This window comes from Octopus sinensis, linkage group LG8 (assembly GCF_006345805.1).
Source record: "Octopus sinensis linkage group LG8, ASM634580v1, whole genome shotgun sequence".
In the NCBI taxonomy this organism is placed as follows: Eukaryota; Metazoa; Mollusca; class Cephalopoda; order Octopoda; family Octopodidae; genus Octopus; species Octopus sinensis.
The window spans coordinates 54,992,363-55,019,908 of record NC_043004.1 but is presented as its reverse complement, the minus strand read 5'-3'; the positions used below and the strand labels follow the sequence as shown (position 1 = coordinate 55,019,908).

The 27,546-nt window shown below is 37.8% G+C and overlaps 1 protein-coding gene across 1 annotated transcript in view; it reads left to right on the top strand.

The window, feature by feature from the left end:
- Positions 1-26,199, top strand: part of LOC115215180 (TLC domain-containing protein 4-B-like) — an 80,040-nt gene extending 53,841 nt beyond the window's left edge. The window contains exons 4-8 of the mRNA XM_029784367.2: positions 9,922-10,011; positions 11,566-11,624; positions 19,202-19,296; positions 24,499-24,572; positions 25,688-26,199. Of these exons, the coding sequence (XP_029640227.1) occupies positions 9,922-10,011; positions 11,566-11,624; positions 19,202-19,296; positions 24,499-24,572; positions 25,688-25,985 (616 nt within the window). The 3' untranslated portion in view covers positions 25,986-26,199. The remainder of the gene's footprint in view (positions 1-9,921; positions 10,012-11,565; positions 11,625-19,201; positions 19,297-24,498; positions 24,573-25,687) is intronic.
- The last annotated feature ends 1,347 nt before the right edge of the window (positions 26,200-27,546 follow it).

Below are 27,546 nucleotides of genomic sequence, written 5' to 3'. Positions count from 1 at the left end.
ATACACACACACACATATATGTATATCCCTTTAGTATTCAGATTAATCTGTCAAATGTAAAACCTGTTTAATCACATTGTTTTAAATTAATTGTACAGCATCTTGTAACTCTGAGGTTTTGATGATGTCCCTGTTTATTTTTAAAATGACTTTGTAGGGTAAGTGTGAGAGGTCAGAGCTGGCTGGTTTGCGCATAAAACAGGAAGACAATTTTGGCCTGGTATGGCCGGTTTCAACACTAAAGGGATATACATATTTAAATAGTAGAACTATCAGCTTGCTTAAACTTTACCATGTTAAGACCTGCCTGTGTCATAACTTCATAATGCATGGGAATTAGGAACATCTTTCATTGACTTTTCTTTGCAGCCGAGGATTGTGAAGGATGAGAGTATGTGATTTTGTTATTTGTTGCTCTTGACATTCTTTTACCATTGATCTTTTGTCTCTTACAATGACATAGTTAATTGTTGTGTCAAACAGGTAGCCAGTGAAACACTCAGGTACAAACTCATAAACTCGGATTTGCCATAACTCCATCTTGTTGAGGATTATATTGCATATTCTTATTAGCGTTTAGCTCCATGTCAACCCTTATATCGTTGTCATCATTTTATTGTGTACTTTTCTATATTTGATTGAGGTGGGGGTGGGGGTCAGATGGAATTTGTTGAGACGTATTTTCTGTAGCCAAAAGCCCTTCCTGCCACCAGCTCTCACCTGTTTCCAAGTAAGGTAATATTTTCCCATGACCAGATATGTTTCTGTGGAAGACTTGTATGATGACGAAGCTCATTTACAATCATCACACGATGTCAAGATAAGGGTACGCTAGATGCAGACACACACATATACAAGCACACACAACAGGCTTCTTTCTTTCATCCTCACCTACCATAAATTCACTTACAAGGCTTTGTTATCTCTGGGCTATAATAAAGAACTTGCCCAAGGTTCCTCACAGTAGTATGAAGTTCATTTGCAATCATATAGTTCTAGGTCTGGTCACCTTGTTTAGTGCCTTGGAAAAGTCTCTTCTCCCATAGCCTTAGGATGTCTCAGGCTTTGGAAATGAATTTTGGTCAATGGGATCTGAAAAACCACTGGATTGTTTGTACCTGTTCTTGGGTAAAGCAGCTGGCCTTTAGGGTGCTTTTAGCATAATCCAATATGTTACAACTATTTGGGCTATCCCTCTGCTCTGAGAGTAACATTTGCCCTTCCTTCCCTCAGTTTTAGGAGACCTGCAAAAAAGATTAGAAGGGGTGTCATTCCTCCTCTAAGCCTTAAAAATGATCAAAGGTATTTCAGCTATGACCATCCTACCTGTTATTCAGACATAGTTTATCTTGGACTACATTATCTAATATGTCCTCTGCTTTTTTAAAAGGTGAGGGAGAGTCAGCTGCTATTTTTAGCAGGTTGAGTAACCACATAGTGGCATGTTCTTGTTGGTTTCACTAACATAGCTAGAGGTGGTCTGCACTTTTAAGGGGGCAACACCACTTTTGGGTCTGCTGTAGGCAATATGTATCTTTTGTGGGATCCCAGGGGTGCCAGACTGAAGTGCCACCTTGGGTGGAACACACTCTAGCTACAATAGTGGTTGGCTTCTCAGTGGTTAATTGTATATGGTCTTCTACTCTAGCCTTGGGCTGATCAAGCCTTGTGAGTGGATTTGGTAAACGGAAACTGAAAGAAGCTAGTTTTATATATATATATATATATATATATATAATATATTAATAATAAAACATATGCATATATATATATATATATATATATAATATATATATATAATATATTAATAAATAAAACATATGCATATATATATATATATATATATATATATATATATAATATATTAATAAATAAAAATATGCATATATATATATATATATATATATATATATAATATATAATATATTAATAAATAAAACATATGCATATATATATACATATATGTACGTACCTACCTCTACATGTATATATACACGCATATATGAGTACAGGACACCAAAAAAAACGTTGAACACAATGCGAAACGAAAACATAGACACAAACCCAAGGAACTGGACATTTTCTTAAACAACAAAAAAAATAGAGTACAGGACAAATAACACAAGGAAAAAACCCCTTCTTCAGTCGCCATGGTTTCATCTACTCTACGTTTCGAAGGTGAAAGCGATATATATATGTGTGTGTGTGTGTGTGTGTGTGTATCTATGTGTGTGTGTCTGTAATTGTCCCCACCATCACCTTTTGACAATCACTGTTGGTGTGTTTACGTCCCTGTAACTTAGAGTCCGACATAATAAGTACTAGGCTTAAAAAAGCAAGTCCTGGGGTTGATTTGTTCAACTAAAGCCCTTCAAGGTGGTGCTTCAGCATGGCTGCAGTCAAATGACTGAAGCAAATAAAAGAACAAAAGAAAAGAATGAATATGAGACCCACCAAGGGTCAGACCTCCTCTGAGGAAAACATAAAATGATTGTTTATGCATTCATACTAATAATTCTCAGGTAACTGTCATGTGATTGAATGTGGTCTAGTTCAATTGTGTTAAACATGGACTACTTCATGTTGGCCAGTGGGAAGAGACAACACATCTATCTCTACTGGTTTACAATGTCTTCAGACAGAATTCTAGGTTCTTAACAATGAGCAAAGTGGACATGGTTCAAATATGACAGCTAGTGCAAGTTGTCAAGCACCTGGTGTTTAGTTTTCCGTTCTTTTTCTTTTTTCTGTGATATGGAGAACGTAGTAGAAATTTCTTTAATAGAAAAATATATACATTGAAATTAGTGTATTTTCAATAAAATTGGTATCAAAGAAAAATTATTCCCCTCTCCACCCACCTTCAATCATTATACACGATCTCACATGTATGTATTTTGTTAATAGAAAGGCGGCAAGCTGGCAGAAATGTTAGCACGTCGGGCGAAATGCTTTGTGGTATTTCGTCCTCCATGAAGGCGGTGAGCTGGCAGAATCGTTAGCATGTTGGGCGAAATGCTTTGTGGTATTTCGTCCTCCATGAAGGCGGTGAGCTGGCAGAATCGTTAGCATGTTGGGCGAAATGCTTTGTGGTATTTCGTCCTCCATGAAGGCGGTGAGCTGGCAGAATCGTTAGCATGTTGGGCGAAATGCTTTGTGGTATTTCGTCCTCCATGAAGGCGGTGAGCTGGCAGAATCGTTAGCATGTTGGGCGAAATGCTTTGTGGTATTTCGTCCTCCATGAAGGCGGTGAGCTGGCAGAATCGTTAGCATGTTGGGCGAAATGCTTTGTGGTATTTCGTCCTCCATGAAGGCGGTGAGCTGGCAGAATCGTTAGCATGTTGGGCGAAATGCTTTGTGGTATTTCGTCCTCCATGAAGGCGGTGAGCTGGCAGAATCGTTAGCATGTTGGGCGAAATGCTTTGTGGTATTTCGTCCTCCATGAAGGCGGTGAGCTGGCAGAATCGTTAGCATGTCAGGCGAAATGCTTTGTGGCATTTCGTCCTCCATGAAGGCGGTGAGCTGGCAGAATCGTTAGCATGTTGGGCGAAATGCTTTGTGGCATTTCGTCTGCCACTGCATTCTGAGTTCAAATTCTGCCGTGGTCGACTTTGCCTTTCATCCTTTCGGGGTTGATAAATTAAGCACCAGTTACGCACTGGGGTCGTTGTAATCGACTTAATCCATTTGTCTGTCCTTGTTTGTCCCCTCTGTGTTTAGCTCCTTGTGGTTAATAAAGAAATAAGTATTTTGTCTGCCATTACATTCTGAGTTCAAATTCTGCCAAGGTTAACTTTGCTTTTCATCCTTTCGGGGTTGATAAATTAAGTACCAGTTATGCACTGGGATCGACTTAATCCCTTTGTCTGTCTTTGTTTGTCCCCCCTTTGTTTAGCCCCTTGTGGGCAATAAAGAAATAAGAAAGGTCCTGCCCGAAACCTCACAACTCTAATATTTTCTTGTGGCATGTAAACATACTTTATCATAAAATGTTTATTAGACATAAAACCTCATTAGTTTCATAGAACTAGTTGTTTTGCCTATGTACATATGTTTGTATGCCTGTGTTTGTCTTTCTGTGTGTTTGTGTGTGTTCAAAGAGATAGGTTTGACAAACAGATAAAATTCCTTTACTATCATTAGCAGTTGCCTGGTAGACACATTGTGGGGTAGAACACCATTCCTTAACAGTTCATCCCTTACAACCCCTTTTAATCGGATGAATTCCCCACCACCACTTTAATCTTTTTGCAGTATTATAAAATTCAATAGGTAATAGAATAGTGTAACCTGTACATGATTATATTACAAATAATTACAATAAACAAAACTTCAGAAAATATAAATCAATGTTTACAGAAGATAAGACTATGCAGAACTTAGCTAATAGGTCAATATCATCATCATCACTATCATCATCATTGTTTAACGTCCGTTTTTCATGCCAGCATAGGTTGGACAATTTGACTGAGGACTGGTGAACCAGATAGCTGCACCAGGCTCCAATCTGATCTGGCAGAGTTTCTACAGCTGGATGCCCTTCCTAACACCATATATATACATATGTAATAATTTCTTAAGTAACCAAAAAATGGATTTGGTATTAATCTTCTGGTTACTTAAGAAATTATTATTATTATTTCAACTAACACTGCAGAGTTCCTGAAGTAGATCCAACGGTAACATACCCCGACTGTGGATGACACCAGGTAGCCCAAATTGTGCCAGTGCTCTACTCAACACTTCAACACACTAAATGACATATACCCACCCAAAATATTAAATATATATATATAGTGTATTGTTCTGTGATGGTAAGATCAATAAAAAAGTACTCCATCTGGTGAGAGATAAATATTATTTAATAAACACAATATATAAACTAAAAATGGAATACAATGCCACGAGGGTAGTGTCTCATGATTGTGCTAGGACACCAGATGCATTAAAAACAGTTTGGCATGCTCTTACCACATGAAACTAATAGTAGCACATAAATATATATATTTTGTTTGTTAAATGATATAGATATGTATTGTTGACATAATAAGAATTTTATAAACTTTCAAGAGAACATAAAGCTCTAGCCTCTTGGAACACTGGATTTTGAGACACAGCACATAAAGCATGTAAATATTGAGGTAAAAAGCCCTTTTGGATTGAAAATGTCGAAGTTATGGGTTTAAGTCCCAAGGGCCACCTTCAGCCTTTTCTGTCTAAAAGGGTTTTATAATCTCATATTTTCATGCTATTATCTAAAGTTTTATGCGATGTGCTTCAGTATCCAATGTTCCAAAAATTATATATATATAAGAAAGATTCCGTCTGTTTGTCCTACAAAACATAATTGAGACGCCATCTCATTTATAAGCATGGATGTTTTATCCTAACTCCTAACTATGGTGATGATAATAATGATGATGGTGTGACCAGAGCTAAAGTGCCAAAATTTTCAAAGAATCAACACTTTTCAGTCTCTCTCTCTCTCTCTGTAATGGCTGCAACAAGTAAAAATAAAAAAAACACTCTGGGGTCAATATGTCCAACTAAAATTTCTTCAAGATGGTGCCCCAGCATGGCCACAATCTAATAACTGAAACAAGTAAAAGGTGAAAAGAAGGAAAAGATAAAAGAAAATTACAAGAATGGGTGTTTTGTCCACTTCCACCAGCAGAGCGGAACTCTAAAGAAATGGCGCCACTATTTTTTTTATCTGTCTGTTTCTCTCTTTCTCCCTAAAAGAACACACACACATACTCGTATATTCATTCATGTTTCAGGTATACCTATTTTTCTAACTTTTCCGTTCAGATATAAATATACAAATTTCTTTCAAATAAGCATAGACAATCTGACAGTGAAGCTATATGTACACAGACACAAATTCACAGTGAAACGAAAAACATCAACACACCAACAAAAAGACAACCACACAATGCCTTGCCCTGCATTCCTGAAATATAGTGTCGGAATTTCAGTAAAAATACTGACACCATTCAGTATTTGTAAATTCATTTCACTGTTACTTACTGACATTTATTATCAAAACAAATGTCTTATAAAATAAAAAGACCGTCACAAAACGAACACCAAACAAATGCATGATGTGCATCAGGAAACGAAGATGAGATGCGCATAGCTTGCAGATCAGCAACAGAGAAAGAAAGCTTGACATGCATCTGAAACTGAACATCAATGAAATTCACAACTTGCAGATCGCAAACAAAGAATGGCAGCCCGACATGCAGCAGAAAGCAAAGATAAAAGACGTGCACGACTTGCAGCTGATAGTCTTCGAAAAGCATCACATCGTATGTAAGTCACAGCACAAGAAACTGCAAACAGATTTGCGGATAGCCAACAAAGAATGATATTGATCTTTCTTCTACTTCAATTATTACATAGTTTTGCCTTCTAAAAATGCACTCTTACAGGAGGAGTAAATTATATATATAAATTAATAATCGAGCTGGCAGAACCGTTAGCATGCCGAGCGAAATGCGTAGCCGTATTTCGTCTGCCGTTACGTTCTGAGTTCAAATTCCGCCAAGGTCGACTTTGCCTTTCATCCTTTTGGGGGTCGATAAATTAAGTACCAGTTACGCACTGGGGTCGATGTAATCGACTTAATCCGTTTGTCTGTCCTTGTTTGTCCCTTCTGTGTTTAGCCCCTTGTGGGTAGTAAAGAAATAAAAATAATACGTTCAACGTGGCTCCAGATAAACAGTAAAAGTAATCACCCGATCAACAGCAGTAATATATATATATATATATATATATATATATATATATATATATATATTCAATGAGCTGGGTGTGTTTGCTCAATACAGTACCTGAAACTGTGGCTTGATATTCGTCCATGATGTCCTTGATAGTATTTTGTCTTTATTACCATTAAAGCAGATTAACATGTGGCAAGAAATTGCAGTGAAAATGGAAGAACTCTCATTGCTTATTCAGATATCAAAAATTTTCATTTCATATTCAGCAAAAAAAAAAAAAAAAAAAACTGGTGGGGGAAGACTTAAATTCAGCAGAATTGTACGGTGGTCTTAAGCACTTAGTGAGCCTTTTTTGGCCTGCAGAATGGTTTCAGTTCCAGCTTAATACATGGTCAACCTTGTGGGCCTGCAGTATGATTTGAGTTTCAGCTTGACACATGGTGAGCCATGCTGACCTGCAGTATGATTTGAGTTTTAGCTTGACACATGGTGAGCCATGCTGACCTGCAGTATGATTTGAGTTTTAGCTTGACACATGGTGAGCCATGCTGACCTGCAGTATGATTTGAGTTTTAGCTTGACACATGGTGAACCATGCTGACCTGCAGTATGATTTGAGTTTCAGCTTGACACATGGTGAGCCATGCTGACCTGCAGTATGATTTGAGTTTTAGCTTGACACATGGTGAGCCATGCTGACCTGCAGTATGATTTGAGTTTTAGTTTGACACATGGTGAGCCATGCTGACCTGCAGTATGATTTGAGTTTTAGCTGACACATGGTGAGCCATGCTGACCTGCAGTATGATTTGAGTTTTAGCTTGACACATGGTGAGCCATGCTGACCTGCAGTATGATTTGAGTTTTAGCTTGACACATGGTGAGCCATGCTGACCTGCAGTATGATTTGAGTTTTAGCTTGACACATGGTGAGCCATGCTGACCTGCAGTATGATTTGAGTTTTAGCTTGACACATGGTGAGCCATGCTGACCTGCAGTATGATTTGAGTTTTAGCTTGACACATGGTGAGCCATGCTGACCTGCAGTATGATTTGAGTTTTAGCTTGACACATGGTGAGCCATGCTGACCTGCAGTATGATTTGAGTTTTAGCTTGACACATGGTGAACCATGCTGACCTGCAGTATGATTTGAGTTTCAGCTTGACACATGGTGAGCCATGCTGACCTGCAGTATGATTTGAGTTTTAGCTTGACACATGGTGAGCCATGCTGATCTGCAGTATGATTTGAGTTTTAGCTTGACACATGGTGAGCCATGCTGACCTGCAGTATGATTTGAGTTTTAGCTTGACACATGGTGAGCCATGCTGACCTGCAGTATGATTTGAGTTTTAGCTTGACACATGGTGAGCCATGCTGACCTGCAGTATGATTTGAGTTTTAGCTTGACACATGGTGAACCATGCTGACCTGCAGTATGATTTGAGTTTTAGCTTGACACATGGTGAGCCATGCTGACCTGCAGTATGATTTGAGTTTTAGCTTGACACATGGTGAGCCATGCTGACCTGCAGTATGATTTGAGTTTTAGCTTGACACATGGTGAGCCATGCTGACCTGCAGTATGATTTGAGTTTTAGCTTGACACATGGTGAGCCATGCTGACCTGCAGTATGATTTGAGTTTCAGCTTGACACATAGTGAGCCATGCTGACCTGCAGTACGATTTGAGTTTTAGCTTGACACATGGTGAACCATGCTGACCTGCAGTATGATTTGAGTTTCAGTTTGACACATGGTGAGCTATGCTGACCTGCAGTATGATTTGAGTTTTAGCTTGACACATGGTGAGCCATGCTGATCTGCAGTATGATTTGAGTTTTAGCTTGACACATGGTGAGCCATGCTGACCTGCAGTATGATTTGAGTTTTAGCTTGACACATGGTGAGCCATGCTGACCTGCAGTATGATTTGAGTTTTAGCTTGACACATGGTGAGCCATGCTGACCTGCAGTATGATTTGAGTTTTAGCTTGACACATGGTGAACCATGCTGACCTGCAGTATGATTTGAGTTTTAGCTTGACACATGGTGAGCCATGCTGACCTGCAGTATGATTTGAGTTTTAGCTTGACACATGGTGAGCCATGCTGACCTGCAGTATGATTTGAGTTTTAGCTTGACACATGGTGAGCCATGCTGACCTGCAGTATGATTTGAGTTTTAGCTTGACACATGGTGAACCATGCTGACCTGCAGTATGATTTGAGTTTTAGCTTGACACATGGTGAGCCATGCTGACCTGCAGTATGATTTGAGTTTTAGCTTGACACATGGTGAGCCATGCTGATCTGCAGTATGATTTGAGTTTTAGCTTGACACATGGTGAGCCATGCTGACCTGCAGTATGATTTGAGTTTTAGCTTGACACATGGTGAGCCATGCTGACCTGCAGTATGATTTGAGTTTTAGCTTGACACATAGTGAGCCATGCTGACCTGCAGTACGATTTGAGTTTCAGCTTGACACATGGTGAGCCATGCTGACCTGCAGTATGATTTGAGTTTCAGCTTCGTACTTGTTGAGCCATATTGGTCTGCATTGTGGTTTCAGTCTCAGCTTAACTGTTGTTGAGCCATGTTAGTCTGCAATATGGTTTTAGTCCCAGTTTGACACTTCTCACTCATAAAATCTATATATATAAAAGTGAAGTTGTGTGAGTGTCTGTCTCCTACGATTTAGATTCCTAACTACTCCCACATTTTGCGGTGCAGTTTAACCAAAACTGGGTATCTTATAGTCGTGATTCATATCGAGCCCTTCTGGGTATTAGCGCGCGTCTACGATGAGTCTACGATTTAAAAAATAATTTACCATAATTTTTTCCATTTTAAAGCATACTTTTTAAATAAAGGGAAGTAACTCTCTAAAAATGTCTACGATGAGTCAACGATTTAAAAAAAAATTTACCATAATTTTTTTCCCATTTTTAATGCATTTTTTTGCTACTTTTTGGCTATAACTCTAAAAATGCTTATATAGTTATTTCCCTTACAAACCCGAGCAACGCCGGGCGATACTGCTAGTACTTTATAATATTTTGAAATGGAATATATATGAAGTGGATCCAAAAACAAAGTCTTTTTTACTTTCTTTCTCATTTCATTATTGTGAAGAGTTTTTTTTTTGTATGCCTGTTTTTAATTACCCGTACTGCTTTCTCTATTCTAGGGTCATATCCAGTATCCATGCTGCTGTGGTCAGTTCTATGTGTGCGTACACACTGCTGTATGATGCAGGGCTCAGCAAAGATCCCATCTGGTAAGGAACATTGATTTCTATGAGAACTATAACTCAGTGACTTCTCGGTGGTGGGGAGTCATGGTAGGGTTGGTTGTTGTTGTATTGTTATCATGGTCATCCTGGTGTGCTAGTGGTATTATATACTATGCTATGTCAGGGTTTGGTGGTGTTTTTTTTGTTGTTGTTTTTTGCTCCAAACCTTGTGTTGTTGCCAGTACTATCATTATTATCACCACCACCACCATCATCATCATGATAGCACCACTGTAACCATTATCTTTGTTGTATCCATTTCCTGCACCATTACCATGATCATCACCACTTTTGTCAGCAGCATCATCATAACCATCACCAGTATCATCATAATCATTATCAGCATTATCATAACCATCACCTCAACTGTTATGATCAACCTCACTGTTACTACCAGCACCACCACTCCACACCCTAACTATCACTACCATCCTCACTCATTTGCAATCATCATCATCATCATTAATATTAATATTCCTCTTTTGCATTAATGTTCTATACTTACATTAATGGATGCTTTACTTGTTAGAACCAATGATTTTATAACTGGTTGATGTGTCCTTACTATCATTGAACTATGGCTGATCCCCCTTCCTGCTGCTTATCTTTGAACTATAGCTGATCTGTCTTACTACTCAACATTGCACTATGGTTGATCTCTCTTCTTTCTACTGAACTATTGTTGATATCATTTCCTACCATTGAAACACACTTGATCTCCATTCCTACTACTGAACTACAGTTGATCCACCTTCCTGCCACTAAACTACAGTTGATCTCCATTCCTACTACTGAACTACAGTTGATCTTCCTTCCTGTCATTAAACTACAGTTGATCTCCCTTCCTACTACTGAACTACAGTTGATCCTCCTTCCTGCCACTAAACTACAGTTGATCTCCATTCCTACTACTGAACTACAGTTGATCCTCCTTCTTGCCACTAAACTACAGTTGATCCTCCTTCCTGCCACTAAACTACAGTTGATCTCCCTTCCTACTACTGAACTACAGTTGATCCTCCTTCGTGCCACTAAACTACAGTTGATCTCCATTCCTACCAGTGAACTACGGTTGATCTGCATTCCTACCTGTGAACTATGGTTGATCTGCATTCCTTCCTAACAGTGAACTACAATTGATCCATCCACTTCCTATCAGTAAACTACACTTTATCCACCCACTTCCTATAACCGAAGGTTGATCTCCTTTCTTAGCACTAACTCTTTAACTATAAAAAAAATATTAGGTGGAGCCCTTGTTCTTCTTTTTCTTTTTGTCAGAATTGGAGCACACAGACACAACACAATTGCTGTAGTAAGAGCTGAACTTATGATCATCTGTTCAATAGGCCAGGCTCTGAACCTCATAGTCATTGTGACTGATTTGTATAGAAATATCATTGTCATCACCACCACTGAAAGCTCTATTATTGCCTGCTCCCAGCCAACACCACCACTATCATCTTCCTCTTCAACATCTTCATCATCATCATCATCATCACCACCCTAACTATAACATCCTTCTCTTTTCTCTCTCAGGTGGGATGCCCCAGTGGTGAGAACTAGTTGTGCCATTGTGGTTGGCTACATGGTTGCTGGTATGTATTATTACACACACACATACACACCACATGTGTATACATATGCACTCACACTTGCACACACATACACACATGAATATTTATGCACACATAAATGTGGATTTATATAATGTGGTGAACCTAAAAGAATTTTTAATTTATTGAAGATGAAGAATCATTAATAGAAAGAGAACACTGAAATTTAAATGTAATAACCTCATGATGCCCTTACTACAATTAAAAAGAAAAAAAGTGTCCTGTGGCCCAGAATGGGAATTAAAAGATATTGCAAACAATGTGGTGAAACAATGCAATCCGATGACTCAGTATTTTTATGTAATAAATGCTAATAAGATTGTTTCAGATTTTGGCACAGTAATTTAGGGGACAGAGTTAGTCGATTACATTAACCCCAATGCTCAATGGGCACTTATTTTGTTGGCCTAAAAAGGATGAAAGGCAAAGTTAACCACAGCCATATTTGAACTCAGAGTGCAAGAAATGCTACAAAGTTATATCAAAATTTTATGCTAATTCATTTTCCAAATACCAACTTGGTAATATCTGTTATTTTGCTAAATTCTTCATTATTTAAAAAATTACTTGAAATGAAGGTAGCGGTTTTAATTAGAAATATGGTAACGAAAAAGTTTAAGTGATTTGATTTCATGCTAATTGATGCTAATTTCATGCGAATTGATGTTCTAAATACCAGTTTAAAAATGACAGTTATTTTACTAAATTCTTCGTTATTTTAAAAATTAATTGACATGAAAGCAATGTATTAATTAGAAATATTGTAATGAAAAGGTTTAACCTTTTAGCATTCAGCTTACTCTTTCAAATGCAATGCTTGTTTCTTCACATTGTTTAGAATTAATCGTGCATGATTTTGTAACTTTAAAATTTCAATGATGTGATTGTTAATTTCTAGAATGACATTATTGGATAGATGTGAAAGGCTAAATCTGGTCAGTTTGGGCATAAAACATGTAAACTATTTAGGCTGGATACAGCTGGTTTAAATGCTAATGGATCAAGCAATCTAACTGAAAACCTTACAAGAACATTTTTTATCAGTTTATGTTTAGTATTGACAAAGTTATTCGTCATTGTTTTCAAACTTGATTTCAACAGAAATATGGCAACAAAAAGGTTAATGTCATTCCCTGGTAGAATCAGTGTGACAGATTGTGTGGCCCTTTTAATTATAGACATAGTTTATCCGATGGGCTTCCTTACAGTTTCCATCTACCTAATTTCAATTACATGGCAATAGTGAAATATACTTGCTGAAGATGCCATACTGTGGAATGACAAAGATGTGCCTGACTGCAAAGATGTGCCTGCATCCATGTAATTACACACACACACACACACACAAAATCATACACAAATGCATACACTTATTTAAACTCTCATTTGCTACAACAAATAACAAACTTTCAAGATATCTATCATTTGTATTATATTTCATTACAGCTTGTTTGAATGGAATCAGTGCTGGGTGGGGAGAAAAGAAACCTTTTATTTGAACAGCTTAAAAGTTCACATTAAAATTTTTATTAAAGTAGAGGAGTGGGACAGTAGAATAATATACTAAACATCTTTAGAGTGTCTAGTTTCTGAGTTAGAAATTCAACCAAGCCCAAATTTGCTTCCTTTCTCTTCAATTTTGATAAAATAAAATACCAGTTAGAAACTACAGCATATACACTTGCCTACACTATATTTTTAACATAATCACTATCATTATTACCATCCTTTTAACGTCTACTTTTCAATGCTTGCATGGGTCAGATGAGAGTATGTTGAGACAGTTTTTTTCCTATGCCCTTCCTGTTGCTAACTCCAACTTGTTTTCAAATTAGGCAATAATCTCCCTGTCTATTGAACAACAAACAGTCCTGACATTTTGGGATAATAAACTGGAAACAAAATAGCACCATTTAAGGAACTGTTTATTTACAAAAATCGATAATCTTATGTTAATGTATGTCCAGAAGTTTGGATATCCTTTCTCAGTGGACTGCAAGCCAGCAACACTGGAAGGAAACCACAGTTTTCAAACCAGCAAACGTGAGGGAAACACAGACACACACATGATGTGCTTCTTCAGTTTCCATTTATCAAACCCATGCACAAAGCTCTTCTCAGGTTGATGCTACAGTAGAAGATACCTAAGGTGCTATGCAGTGGGACTGAACCAGAAACCATGTGGTTGGGAAGCATACTTCTCAACCATATGGTCATGCCCGCTCCTAGCTATGCTTCCATCTAGCCATGGCTGTACCTAACCATTATTCCCAAAATTTGTAACCTACTAATGCAAGAAATTATTATTAAGGTGAGAACAGTGGATTGGCCGAATCATTAGAGCATCAGAAAAAATGCTTTGGAGTATTTAGTTATGGCTCTGTACATTCTGAGTTCAAATCTCATCAAGGTTAACTTTACCTGTCATCTGTTCAAGGTTGATAAAATAAATTACCATTCAAGTACTGTATTCTAATCAACTGACCCCTTATTGCAAATTGCTAGCCTTGTACCTTTCTTTATTCAAAACAATTATTATTATTAGGATGGTAGAATTAGTAGAATCATTAGAATTTCATACGAAATGCCTGACATTATTTGTTCCAGTCTTTTATTCTTTAAACAGAGTTTAAGTTCCACCAAGGTTAAGTTTGATTCTTTTGATTCTGTTCAAATCTGGGATTGATAGTATTAACCCTTTGTCCAAAATTTCTGACCTTGCACCTGTACGAGAAGCTAGTATCATTATTACAAATAAGGTGGTGGAAGGCAGCATGCTAGCAGAACTGTTAGTATACTGGGAAAAATGCTTGGCAGCATTTCGTCCATCTTTATATTCTGAGTTTAAATTTCACTGAGGTTGACTTTGCCTTTCATACTTTCAGGGTCAATGAAATAAGTAACAGTTGTGCACTGGAGTTGATGTAAGCAACTAGCCAACTCTTCTAAAACATCTTAGGTCTTATGCCTAGTGTAGAAAGATTAATAGGGTAGTGAATTGGCACAGTCTTTAAAGTATTAGACAAAATGCCTTTCTGTATTTAATCACAACCTTTTATGTTTTGAGGTCGCACTAAGGTCAACTATGTCTTTCATCATTTGAGAGCCAATGGAATAAAGTACCAGTAAATTACTGGGGTTAATATAAAAGGACCAATGAAAAGCAGTGAGCTTGCAGAATTACCAGAATGCCGGGCAAAATACTTAGTGGTATTTTGTTTGACTTCACATTCTGAATTCAAATGCCACTGGGTTTGGCTTTGCTTTTCATCCTTTCAGGGTCAATAAAATAATACCAGTTGAACACTGGGATTGATGTAATTGACTTATTCCAATACCCTGAACTTGCTGGCTTTGTGCCAAAATTTGAGACCAATATAAAAGTACCAATGAAGACTGAAGTTGATTTCACTGACTATAATCCTTCCTTAAAATTCTGATCTCATACCTTTGAGAGAAATGATTATTATTGGAGGTTGATGGATTAAAGGGTCGGACAAAATGCCTTCTATTCAGTTATCTGTTTTTACATTCTAAATTTACATCCCAAGAAGATTTACTTTACTTTTTAACTTCTGGAGTTGCTTTAATTTACTGCTTCCTCTTATTTCTGGCCTTATACTTAACTGAGAATAAATTATTATTGGACGTGTAGAAATATAATGTGTTAGACAAAATGTCTTTATGGGTGAATAATAAAATTTCTTTAAAATCTGAGTTTAAATCCTGTCAAAGTTACCTTTATATCCTTCTTAGAGTCAATTGAATAAGTGACAATAAAAAATCTTGGTTTATTTAACTGACAGGTTTCTTCTTGTAAAGTTTGTGACCTTACACTTGATTCAGAATTTTTTAGGGTCTTTGAATTTACATCTACCACATTTTTGGTTGTAAATGTCTGTTAATACCCCTACTTTCAGATGATGAATATTTAAGTTTAAATATATAGATCTTTATGTTAATAGATCAAACTTACACAGAGTACAAATGACAGAGAAAATTAAAGGGGAAGAGGTAAGGTTATAAAGACCAACAGCTGTTACTGGGGAATTGGAAAGCAAATTTTAACATATCTAATCTATAAACTGTTATCCTCCCACCCCAAAGTTTCCAGTCTACAGTCTTTATATCAGAGTACACCTGTTGGTTGAATATGATTTTTTTGTTATATCTTTTTTTTTTTGAGTAGTCTAAGGAGGGAGGAGCAATGCTTGTGAATTCTTTAGATTTTTGCAGATTGGGGCAATTGGAGTTGAATGTTTAGCTTCAATATTTGGAGGACCAAATGTGGGTGTTAAAAAAAAAAATATTCCTGAGGGTTGTATTTCTGGGGAAGAAGGATTTGAAAAATGTCTAATACAGGGTCTACTGAGTGAGACACAACAAACTATATCGTTGGTTATTTATTCTCAATTTGCTGATGAAAAACCACTTTGGAGAGATATGTAATCCTGTTGACTTTACAGATATGCCAGACCTTACACACTTCTTGTACAAATTGCAGGATGCTGAGTGTTTCTCTGGCATGACATAAACAAAATTATGCACATTTTTACACACACACACACACACACACACACACACACACACACACACACACACACACACACACACACACACACACACACACACACACACACACACACACACACACACACACACACATTCACTCACTCACTCACTCTCTCTCTCTCACTCTGTTTTAGAATCTAATAGCTTGCTGTGGTAAGTAGTAAGTATAAAAATGGAATACAATATTTTGTCCTGTATATTAGTAATTCTTGCAACAAAAGTAACTTAATCTACTTTTCAAACTTTATAAAGTTTACACACACACACACACACATAATCATCATTTCAAAGTGGATGTAAAATTATGAGCATATATTTGTGTGTGTGTAAAATTATAGGGATATATATGTTTGTGTACGTATATAAATTTGGAGATAGACAGATTACATAGAGAGAGAGAGAGAGAGATAAACTTTGCCATGTTGGGCATCTCCTTGTAAACAGATCAAACCATAAAATTGTAGACATGTTAACATTTCAAAACATCGTTTCATGAAATGGGAATAACTTTGAATGTCAAAGTTGACTTTGTTCATTTGTTATGACATTGTCCGCCTCTGACTACTAATAAACTTATTGACAATTTTCAGACAAATATCTGCTGCCATCCTTTCAATGTTTGTCAGTTTCTATAAATTGGATGGGCTGCCTGTACTGAAGCATATCACTGTTTAATTCTATTCTGTGACAGCTTAAGTGTGAAATCTGGTGTACATCATCACCATTGTCATCATTTAACATCCGTCTTCCATGCTCATATAGGTTGGACAACTTGACAAAGTCTGGCAAGCCACAGGGCTATGCTGAGCCCCAGTATCAGCTTTGGTACAAACATATATATCCCTATAATTTTACACACACACAAATATATGCTCATAATTTTACATCCACTTTGAAATGATGATTATGTGTGTGTGTGTGTGTGGTGTGTGTGTGTGTGTAAACTTTATAAAGTTTGAAAAGTAGATTAAATTACTTTTGTTGCAAGAATTACTAATATACAGGACAAAATATTGTATTCCATTTTTATACTTACTACTTACCACAGCAAGCTATTATATGTACGGGGTACTTTTTTGTGTGTTTTTGAGATCTTATCTCCCCACTTCCCCTATTTTGTTCCTTTCATACCTCTCTCTACTCCAATCAACCAATTCTTACCATTGATTTCTACTTAATTTAGCATTAAGAAGCTGCGAGACAAATTTGTCTCTGGATAGATCAGGCATTGCTCCGTGGTTACTGTAGTTCATTTCTGTGTGGAGGTGCGTGGCTTAGTGGTTAGGGTGTTGGACTTGCTGATTGTAAAATTGTGGTTATTGATTCCTGGCCCAGGTGATGCATTTCACATTGTTCCAGTCCACAGCTGGCAAAAATGAGTAATCTTGCGACAGACCAGTGTCCCATCCAGGTGGGGGATTCATACTCCATGGAAACTGGGAAACTGGCCCTTATGAATCGGCATGGTTCGAGAAGGTAGCTTTACCTTTACCTTAGTTCATTTCTGAACTGTGTAGTTTCAAATTGAGTCCCACTCTGCAGCACTTGGGGCAAGTGTCTTTTATTGCCTTGCACCAACCAATGTAAGTAAATTTGTAAAGGGAAACTGTAAGAAACAATTCACATATGTGTGCATGTGTGTGTGCATCCTACAGTTTTGCTTGAGCAAAATGGTGAATTATATTTCTTGTTGATTTTATGACCAGTTACTTTGTGTTTTCAAAGACCTCTGAAATTAAAAACTCCCTTCCTTGGGAATAAGTAAGCGTTAGTAACAAGAAGAACAACAGACTGCAAAATAATTCTGCCTCATATACATTCCAAAACATTCTCAGCAACCCTTGTTAGCATTGAAAAACCAATGAAATGAATTAGCAATTGTGCTAGTTTATTACAAATGTCTTTTCTCTGTGGGTGGAAGTGAATTCAGTACAGTAAGCCAATGAAATGCAGTACATGTTTACAGTGCTATCTTGTATTAGTCCCTGGTGGAGGCGCAATGGCCCAGTGGTTAGGGCAGCGGACTCGGGGTCGTAGGATCGCGGTTTCGATTCCCAGACCAGGCGTTGTGAGTGTTTATTGAGCGAAAACACCTAAAAGCTCCACGAGGCTCCAGCAGGGGATGGTGGTGATCCCTGCTGTACTCTTTCACCACAACTTTCTCTCACTCTTACTTCCTGTTTCTGTTGGCCTTGTCACTCTCTGTGTCAGGCTGAATATCCCCGAGAACTACGTTAAGGGTACACGTGTCTGTGGAGTGCTCAGCCACTTACACGTTAATTTCACAAGCAGGCTGTTCCCTTGATCGGATCAACCGGAACCCTCGTTGTCGTAACCGACTGAGTGCTTCCTAGTATTAGTCCCTACTTACAGCTAAAATGACTATGCTATTTGATTGAGAGTGTAATGTGTTGGCTGCAGGCACAACACAAATCTCAACCATTAATCTCCATTAATCTGATTCTTTCTTACTATTTTATTGATCATGGCCATACTGGAGTATCATTGTCCAGTACTTTACCAAGTTGTTTACACTCTCCAAGTTTTCCTTGGACACACTGTAAAGTAGTTGGTGTCAGAACATCCAACAATAGAAACCAGATCGTAGTGGATTGTAATCCCCTGATCTTTTCAGGAGGGCAATAATTCTAAGAGGGACCTCACTTGTACCATGACGACCCATCCAACCCATGCCAGCATGGAAACCAGACATAAAACAAAGGACAAAGATGCATACATCCTTGTCCTTTGTTTTTCGAAAATTATTGGGTTTGATTTGAGGATGATTTGGCTGTTATTTCTAACAGGTTGATTAACTCTGCAAAGATTCCCTCAAGGGCTTCTAAAGGACCAGTGGTTATAAATTGAGTATTTTGGTCCTTAAAGGGATATTTTTTTCCCCTGTATTTAAAAATCTTCATTTATATCTATTTTCCCATCTCGTAGATTGTTTACTGAGTTGTTTTTTTCCTTGTTTATATTTTCAGATCTTATAATCATGACTGTTCATTATAAAACTATAGGAGAAGTGTTCTATTTCTTTCACCATGGGGCATCTATATATGCTTATGTTTATGTTATGGTAAGTGTCATTAGTTTCCATAGCTTCCACAAGAGAGACATTTATATATGTCTACATTTATCATCATGCACTGGGGAGTTGGCCCTGAGGTCATTCTGATCAAATTTGTGGTTGTTGTTCCTTTGTGTGTGTGTGTGTGTGTGTGTGTGTGTGTGTGTGTGTATGCTTCTGTGATGGAGGACACATTATTCAACAGTACCTCAGTTCACCAAGTTACTAGTTGACCTAGTAAGAATTGATACCACCATATCACCTGGGATTGTTCCCTCTAACCCTTTTGATATGAACCTGCCTCTGGTATCTTGATAAGAACTTTCTCTTTTAAAGTGGATCTCAGTTAAACCCTTCCATTAAAATTTCATGTTAATTCATTTTTCTAAACACTAGCTTAATAACTGCAAAATTTATTTTAATAAATTCTTCATCACTTTCAAAATTAATTGAAACAAATGCAGTGTGTTTCAATAGAAATATAGTAACAAAGCTTCCTACTTTTGTGCTGTTGATAAAGCTGGAGCATCACCCCCTAATGTAGCAAGCATATCAACATGACATTGTACAAACAATAACTTTATCAACCATTGTACAAACAATAACTCTGAGCACCTTTTCAAACTCCACCCATCTAACACCCGTGGACATATTTACAAAGTCAGAAAACAGCATAGCTCCCATGACTTCAGGAAACATTTTTTCACGCTGAGAGTTGCTGAAGCATGGAACAAACTGCCGGCATCAGTTGTTAGTTATCAGAGCACTGAATCCTTCAAAACTTCCATGCTTTCTGAGATTCGCCAACACTACACCTGATTTTCTCCCCTCCATACACACACGGGCATGTATCTATCTCATACATTGTTCGCTTTCCAGACATTTTTACATTACTGCATGTACTTTATATGCATTTTCTGACAAGTTGTGGTGCACCTGAGCACTGTATACAATAATTTCATTATTATATTATTATGAATGTCCTAGACTATTGTTCTGCAGGTACCCGATAACACCACAATGTGAAACTTTGTCCATTCCAAGAGAAGTTGCTACTAGTTACTTTTGAAGTCTTCTTTGAACAGTCAGATGTGAGTTTACCTGGAAAAAAACAACAATGCAGTTATAAATAAGAATAGTTGAAATTAATGCATGCAAAATATCTCAGCTCTAGCATCATTCTTTCATTGTCAGCCTATGAACTTTTCAGCCCAACCTTGTGGATTAGCATTGTCTAAAGCAGTACTTTTCAAACTTTTTGCTGGAGCGGAACCCCAAGGAAACATTCCACTGGCTCAAGGAACCCCTGTGCAATAATTTAATAGTCTTATGCACACATATCTGCACAGGAGAATTAAAAATTACTGCCAATTTTAGCAGTTTTGTGACTTCTTGCGGAACCCCTGGACTCAACTGGCGGAACCCTAAGGTTCCGCGGAAACCTGGTTGAAAACCACTGGTCTAAAGATCTGTTACCACATTGTATGTGGGACAGAACATTTTAATCTACATTTCTTCAGTTTACCTATCAGCCAGTGGTTTTATGTACCATCATGTCATTTGGAAACTGTTACTTGTCATAAACTGGCATCTTTCCAGGTAGGTATTTATCTAGGTCTGTTTAACTGGAGCACCAACTATCAAATATCTATTTCTTTACTACCCACAAGAGGCTAAACACAGAGGGGACAAACAAGGATAGACAAATGGATAAAGTCGATTACATCGACCCCAGTGCGTAACTGGTACTTAATTTATTGACCCCGAAAGGATAAAAGGCAAAGTCGACCTCAGCGGAATTTGAACTCAGAACGTAACGACAGACGAAATACAGCTACGCATTTCACCTGGCGTGCTAACGTTTCTGCCAGCTCGCCGCCTATATATAGTTTCTGCCAGCTCGCCAACTATCAAATATCTGTTGGTTCTAGCTGTTGGTTTCAGGTTCCTAACATCTTGTCCCTTTCCAGGTTTTAATTTTCGTCTGCATTACACCATGCGACTACAGCTAAGTGTTGGCTGTTAAGTCTTGATGCCCTCATACCATGTTCTGCTACCATACTCATCCTTACTACAACACTGTTACACTATACTGCAGCACAATATCCCCCTCACTAGTACACTACACCACTACATACATCCACATTTCCACTCTACAACACCACACATATCCTCGCTATTTATCACACTAAACCAGTGGTTCTCAAACTTTAAAAAAAATTTTACGTGCCGGCCCCATTACAGCTTCTTTGATGATTTGCAGTTCTCTATAAAATGCAGGATAATCAACAAGGAAAAAAAAATGACATTTGTGTACTGTAATTTCCAAACTATGAACCACACTGTCCATAAACCTGCAACCCCTAAAACTACAACTTAATCCAAGCAATGCGCCATTGGGATACAATAAATACACATGAAAATATGGGGAATCAGTTGATCAATTAGTTAAAAAAAAAGGAGAAATGAAAAATACCGACAACACATGCATGATCAAGTGTTATACCTGCATATTTTCTATCGGCCAATCACACTTATTGTACAAGTGTGATTAGCAAGTGAGTGTGTAGGAGTGGAATGGGCTTTTGAGGCCAACAACAAAAAAGGAAATTTTAAAACTTAATGTCATGCTTTTGTTAAAGCAGAGCTGACCAAATAACAAAAGCAACAACATCCCAATAACAACTCACTTATTATCGCAACACCTGTAATGGCAAGCCACTGAGGAGGCCTCTATATGGTGGCTCAGCCTGCTAGAAATAGTTGACAAATCTCTCAAATCACACCCTGCCATATTAAAAAAGGATACATGGGATGATACAGTCCCACTTTGATCCTAGGAATACTGAACTGAATTGGAATGACCTGAAGCTAAACAGCAGCAGCTATGGTATCACATATTCATCTGCTGGATATTTGGATTAAATTTCATTTTTTTGTGTCTCCTTTTTAGGAATAGCTTGTTGTATTGGTGAACAGTCAGTGGCTTTCATTAAAATTGTATTTCGGAAAAAGTTGATGCCATATGAATATTGGAAAAGAGTTACTTGTATCATGATAATTCATACCTATTTCTTTACTGCCCACAAGGCACTAAACACAGAGAGGACAAACAAGAACAGACAAACGGATTAAGTCGATTATATCGAAACCAGTGCATAACTGGTACTTATTTAATCAACCCCGAAAGAATGAAAGGCAAAGTCGACCTCGGCGGAATTTGAACTCAGAACGTTGCGGCAGATGAAATACTGCTAAGCATTTCGCCCGGCGTGCTAATGTTTCTGCCAGCTCGCCACCCTTCATGATAATTCATACCAGGTATCAAAATGCTGACATAATGACTGCTGCTCAATGCTCTGTGAACATTATGAAGGCTGTAAGATATAATACGGACATTATGTAAACCAAGTGCCCCCAGAACGTGACGATCTTTAAGTGAGTCTCCATTGAGGGTGATGTCATGCTGCGCCACATCTTTGAACAAGTCCTTAGGCTCATTTCAGACAGCTCTGTTAAGCTGCTGGAGACTGTTCAAACCATAGCTGGAAAGGGTTGCTGCTGGAAAGCTATACATGTAGCAGCAGAACTCAGTTCCTTGCCATGCTTCTGGAAAGAGTTCAAAATGGTTGTTGAAGTTTTACAACTTCACCAGCCCCAATTTCTGGCTTCCTAACTATCCTGTTTGTAATCCTATCGATTACTGTGTGTGAGAAAGACACCAACCACTCTGCCTGCAACACCTAGCCCAAGCTGATGGCTAAAAATCAAGGAGGTGTTCAAAGATCTTCCCAGGGGCACAGGGAGGAACACATGCACCAAGTTCTGGAGCCATCTTGAGGCCATGGTGGAAGCTGAGGTGAGCTACACCATTTTGAGTAACTGTTATCTCCCAGTGTGAAGGTGCATGGTTCAGTGGTTAGTGTCAGGCTCATAATCATTAGGTTGTAAGTTCGATTCCTGGACTGGGCTGTGCGTTGTGTTCTTGAGCAAGACGCTTTATTTCATGCTACTCCAGTTCACTCAGTTGTAGAAGTGAGTTGTGATGAGACTGGTGCCAAGCTGTATCGGCCTTTGCCTTTCTCTTGGATAACACAGGGGGTAGGGAGAGGGGAGGCTGGTATGCATGGGCGACTGCTGGTATCTTGCTTGCATTTGTGACTAGGAGGAGAACTTTCTTAGTGCAATCCCATGATTGTTCATGAACAAAGGGGTTCTTTTTCCCTTTCTATCTGCCAGCCATAATCTAGTTGATATTTTTTGATTTTCTTAAAATACTTTTATTTTTGTAAGGGACAGGTTTTCTTTTCCTGTTGTGGAAACTGTCAAATTTACCCTGAACATCCTGCATAACACCTCCATTACTACCACTAACACCACAACAGTGCCATCTTGTTACATCAGTACCACTTCCACCACAACTGTGACACTACCACTACAGCATCACCACCACAGCAACAATGGTAATCCAAGAAAGGAAATTCCACTTGGTAGCTTGTCCAACTAGAAATGACAGCTTAACTTCCTTCATAACTCATCCTGCCATCTTAAAGAAGGATGGATATACTCTTTACTCTTTTACTTGTTTCAGTCATTTGACTGCGGCCATGCTGGAGCACTGCCTTTAATCGAGCAACTCGACCCTGGGACTTATTCTTTGTAAGCCCAGTACTTATTCTATCGGTCTCTTTTTGCCGAACCGCTAAGTGACGGGAACATAAACACACCAGCATCGGTTGTCAAGCAATGCTAGGGGGACAAACACAGACACACAAACACACACACATACATATATATACATATATACGACGGACTTCTTTCAGTTTCCGTCTACCAAATCCACTCACAAGGCTTTGGTCAGCCCAAGGCTATAGTAGAAGACACTTATCCAAGGTGCCACGCAGTGGGACTGAACCCGGAACCATGTGATTGGGAAACAAGCTACTTACCACACAGCCACTCCTGTGCCTATATATTGAATATTGATGTAGTTCTAGATATACTAATCTGGGAAAAAGACATATGACCATAGCTGGAATTCCTTTGATCATAAGTTAGCTCAATTAGGATTGACCTGGGGGTTAAACAACAACAATAACACTGTGTTGTTGTTGTTGTTTAGTCCCAGGTCTAAATATTAAACCTCTATAAAATCTTAAGTTCCATCAGTTTCCCAAATTTCTTATATATTTCTCTCTTTTTATTACACAGACAATTGGAGTATTACCATATTTTGCAAATTATCGACTCATTGCTGAATTCTCTACACCTTTTGTTAACCAAAGGTATGTTTTTACTTTCTCTATCTGTCTAGCTATAAAGCAATAATAATTTACAGAAAACAGGTACGGTTTTCAATGCTTTATAGAAGGTACATTTGGTTTGTATGTTCTATAAAGCATGGAATACCATACCTGTTTTCTGTAAATTATCATTGTTTTTATTATTTGGTTTGTATTCTGCACTCAAGCCTATTCTGAGGTTGATGCTCTGCATTATACTACAATGGACACTAGTATAGAGTGTCGAACTCACTATTAAGCCTGATCTTTGGTTCTGTGTTGCACTTCACAGTACCCTTATCATCATCATCATCATTGTTTAGCGTCCGCTTTCCATGCTGGCATGAGTTGGACGGTGCAACTGGGGTCTGGGAAGCCAGAAGGCTGCACCAGGCCCAGTCTGATCTGGCAATGTTTCTACAGCTGGATGCCCTTCCTAACGCCAACCACTCCATGAGTGTAGTGGGTGCTTTTTATGTGCCACCGGCACAGGTGCCAGACGAAGCTGGCAAACGGCCACGGTCGGATGGTGCTTTTTACGTGCCACCGGCACGGAGGCCAGGCGAGGCTGGCAACGGCCACGATTGGATGGTGCTTTTAGCGTGCCACCGGCACGGAAGCCAGAAATAATACATTTCTAAATCTCTCAGAGAGACTTATGCAGTAGTGATATTATAAAGTAGTTGTATGCTGTCAACTTAATGTGACAGTCCCATGGAGAGAATAAAACTACTACTATTTAGCCCTAGGAAGCAGCACCGCTTCCTGTGAACTTTCCTGTGACACATTTCCTGTCCTTATGTTTCACATCAAAAATCTTGCAAAACAAATATATAAACGTAACAAGCACGTATACATTTACATGTATGATGGTCTTCCAATTTCTGTTTACCAAATCCATTCACAAGGCTTTGGTTGGCCCAGTGCTATAGTATAAGATGCTTACCCAAGATGCCACTCTGTGGCATATCACTTATGAATATTCATTAATCTATGTAGCCTCTACTCAGACACAAATATATACCCACTACAGATTTCTTCATTTCCACATTATTATTCCTATTATTCTGTTATTGTATTATTATTTTTCTCTCACTCTTTTTCTTCTATTCTTACAGGTGGTTCCTAGATGTGCTTGGCTATGAAAAGAAAAGCTCCCTGTTTGTGGTGAATGGCATTGTCATGACTATTGTGTTTTTCCTCGTCCGGGTGGCTTGCATGCCTCTCTACTGGTACAAGGTGTATAGTGTGTGTGGCACACATTCATTCATCACCCTAGGACATATGCGCTATGTACTGGTGTTCACCTGTGTTGTGTTGGACAGCATCAATCTATACTGGTTCTACAGAATGTGTGCTGGGGTGCGCAAAGTCCTCACCTCACATGACAAAAATCGAAACATAAAGACACAGTGATTCTGGAAATTGCTGGAGCAAGCGTTATAGCAGTATTAGTAGTCGTAGGAGTTGCTGGAGGTGGGTGAGGTGTACAGTGAAAACCGATGTACTACTTGACACAATATGAACTGTATACCTGTAAATGTGTGTGTGTGTGTGTGTAAGGGTGTATGTAACATAAACAAGGATATTAATACATACATACATACATATATGTGTATTTGTGTGTTTATATATACACATGCATGTATGTGTGTGTATACGTATATATATATATATATTTATTTATTCATGTTCATGTATATACATATGTGCATATATGTATATATATATATATGTATATATAGATACGTATATATACATAAATGCATCCACTGATGATGATAATGTTTATGATACACACATATCAAGTGTGTTTATCTAGTAAAAATCAACTGTGACATGTGTACAATCTGTTTCTCTCCAAAAGGAGATAAGTTGTTCATATTTATAAACATATCATGAATTACAAAGAAGAAAGGAAGATAAACACAACCAGGGAAATAGGATGAGTTTCAAGTTTTGTAGAGGTTGTTTATGTGTAGCTTTTGAGTGAAAAATTGACGGCTTATTGATAAATCTATATATTTTAGCAAAACATACAATGGGTTTGATTGTAGTTATGCAGTGAATTCACTCTCTTCTGACACAAGATTTTTTTAATTGTATTTTCTCTAGAAAATTTCGTCAACGGACTTTTGAAGTATGGAAAAATGTTCAGATAGTGGTTATAAGAGGAGAAATGGAAACTTGTTTATCAGGCTGGTTAAGCATGTAAGTTATGTGTACAGAAAACTAAGTAAAGATATGTAGAAGATATATTGCTTGGTAGTTTGATATAGAACTTATTGGTTAAGTATCTGAAGTTGGTATAACTTCTTAAGGTCATTTAGTAGTCTGTATGTATGTCAGTTGAACTAATGTTTGTTACAGTTATCTATCATAAAATAATACATTTAGTGTTAGATTTTATTTATCTATTTATTTATTTATAGAGATGGTAGTTGATTTCGGGGATTTGGTGTGATGAAGGGATATGAGCATTCTCATATGCATGCAAACATACATTCATCTAAATCTACATGCAGACACGTACATGCATGATCATATGAGGTGATAGGAATAAATATATGGTAAATCTATGATATGATAAAAAGATAAACATAGAATATTTAATATATGGTATAGAAGGGTAAAATATATAATGCATTAAAATAAAACATACAAAAAAGATAAATGTTAATGGATAATAGTCTCTTTCTGCTCAATATATATATATATATATATAATGTCTCACTGTCGTTTTGTGATATCTTTTGGGATTCTTGGTTGCCTGTGATACTTTTGTATCATTAGCATAGCTGGTGAGAGTAGCTTTCTGTAAATTGAAGGCATGTTTAAGAGGGCCACCACAAACAGTAGTGACTTCAGTAAAGGCCCTAAGGGACTTGGAATTAATGTCTCCACATAGTGTCATTGGCTGCTACGACTTTCCTTTCTTCTTTGTAGCTCATTGTATATCCAAGAATGTGAATAATTC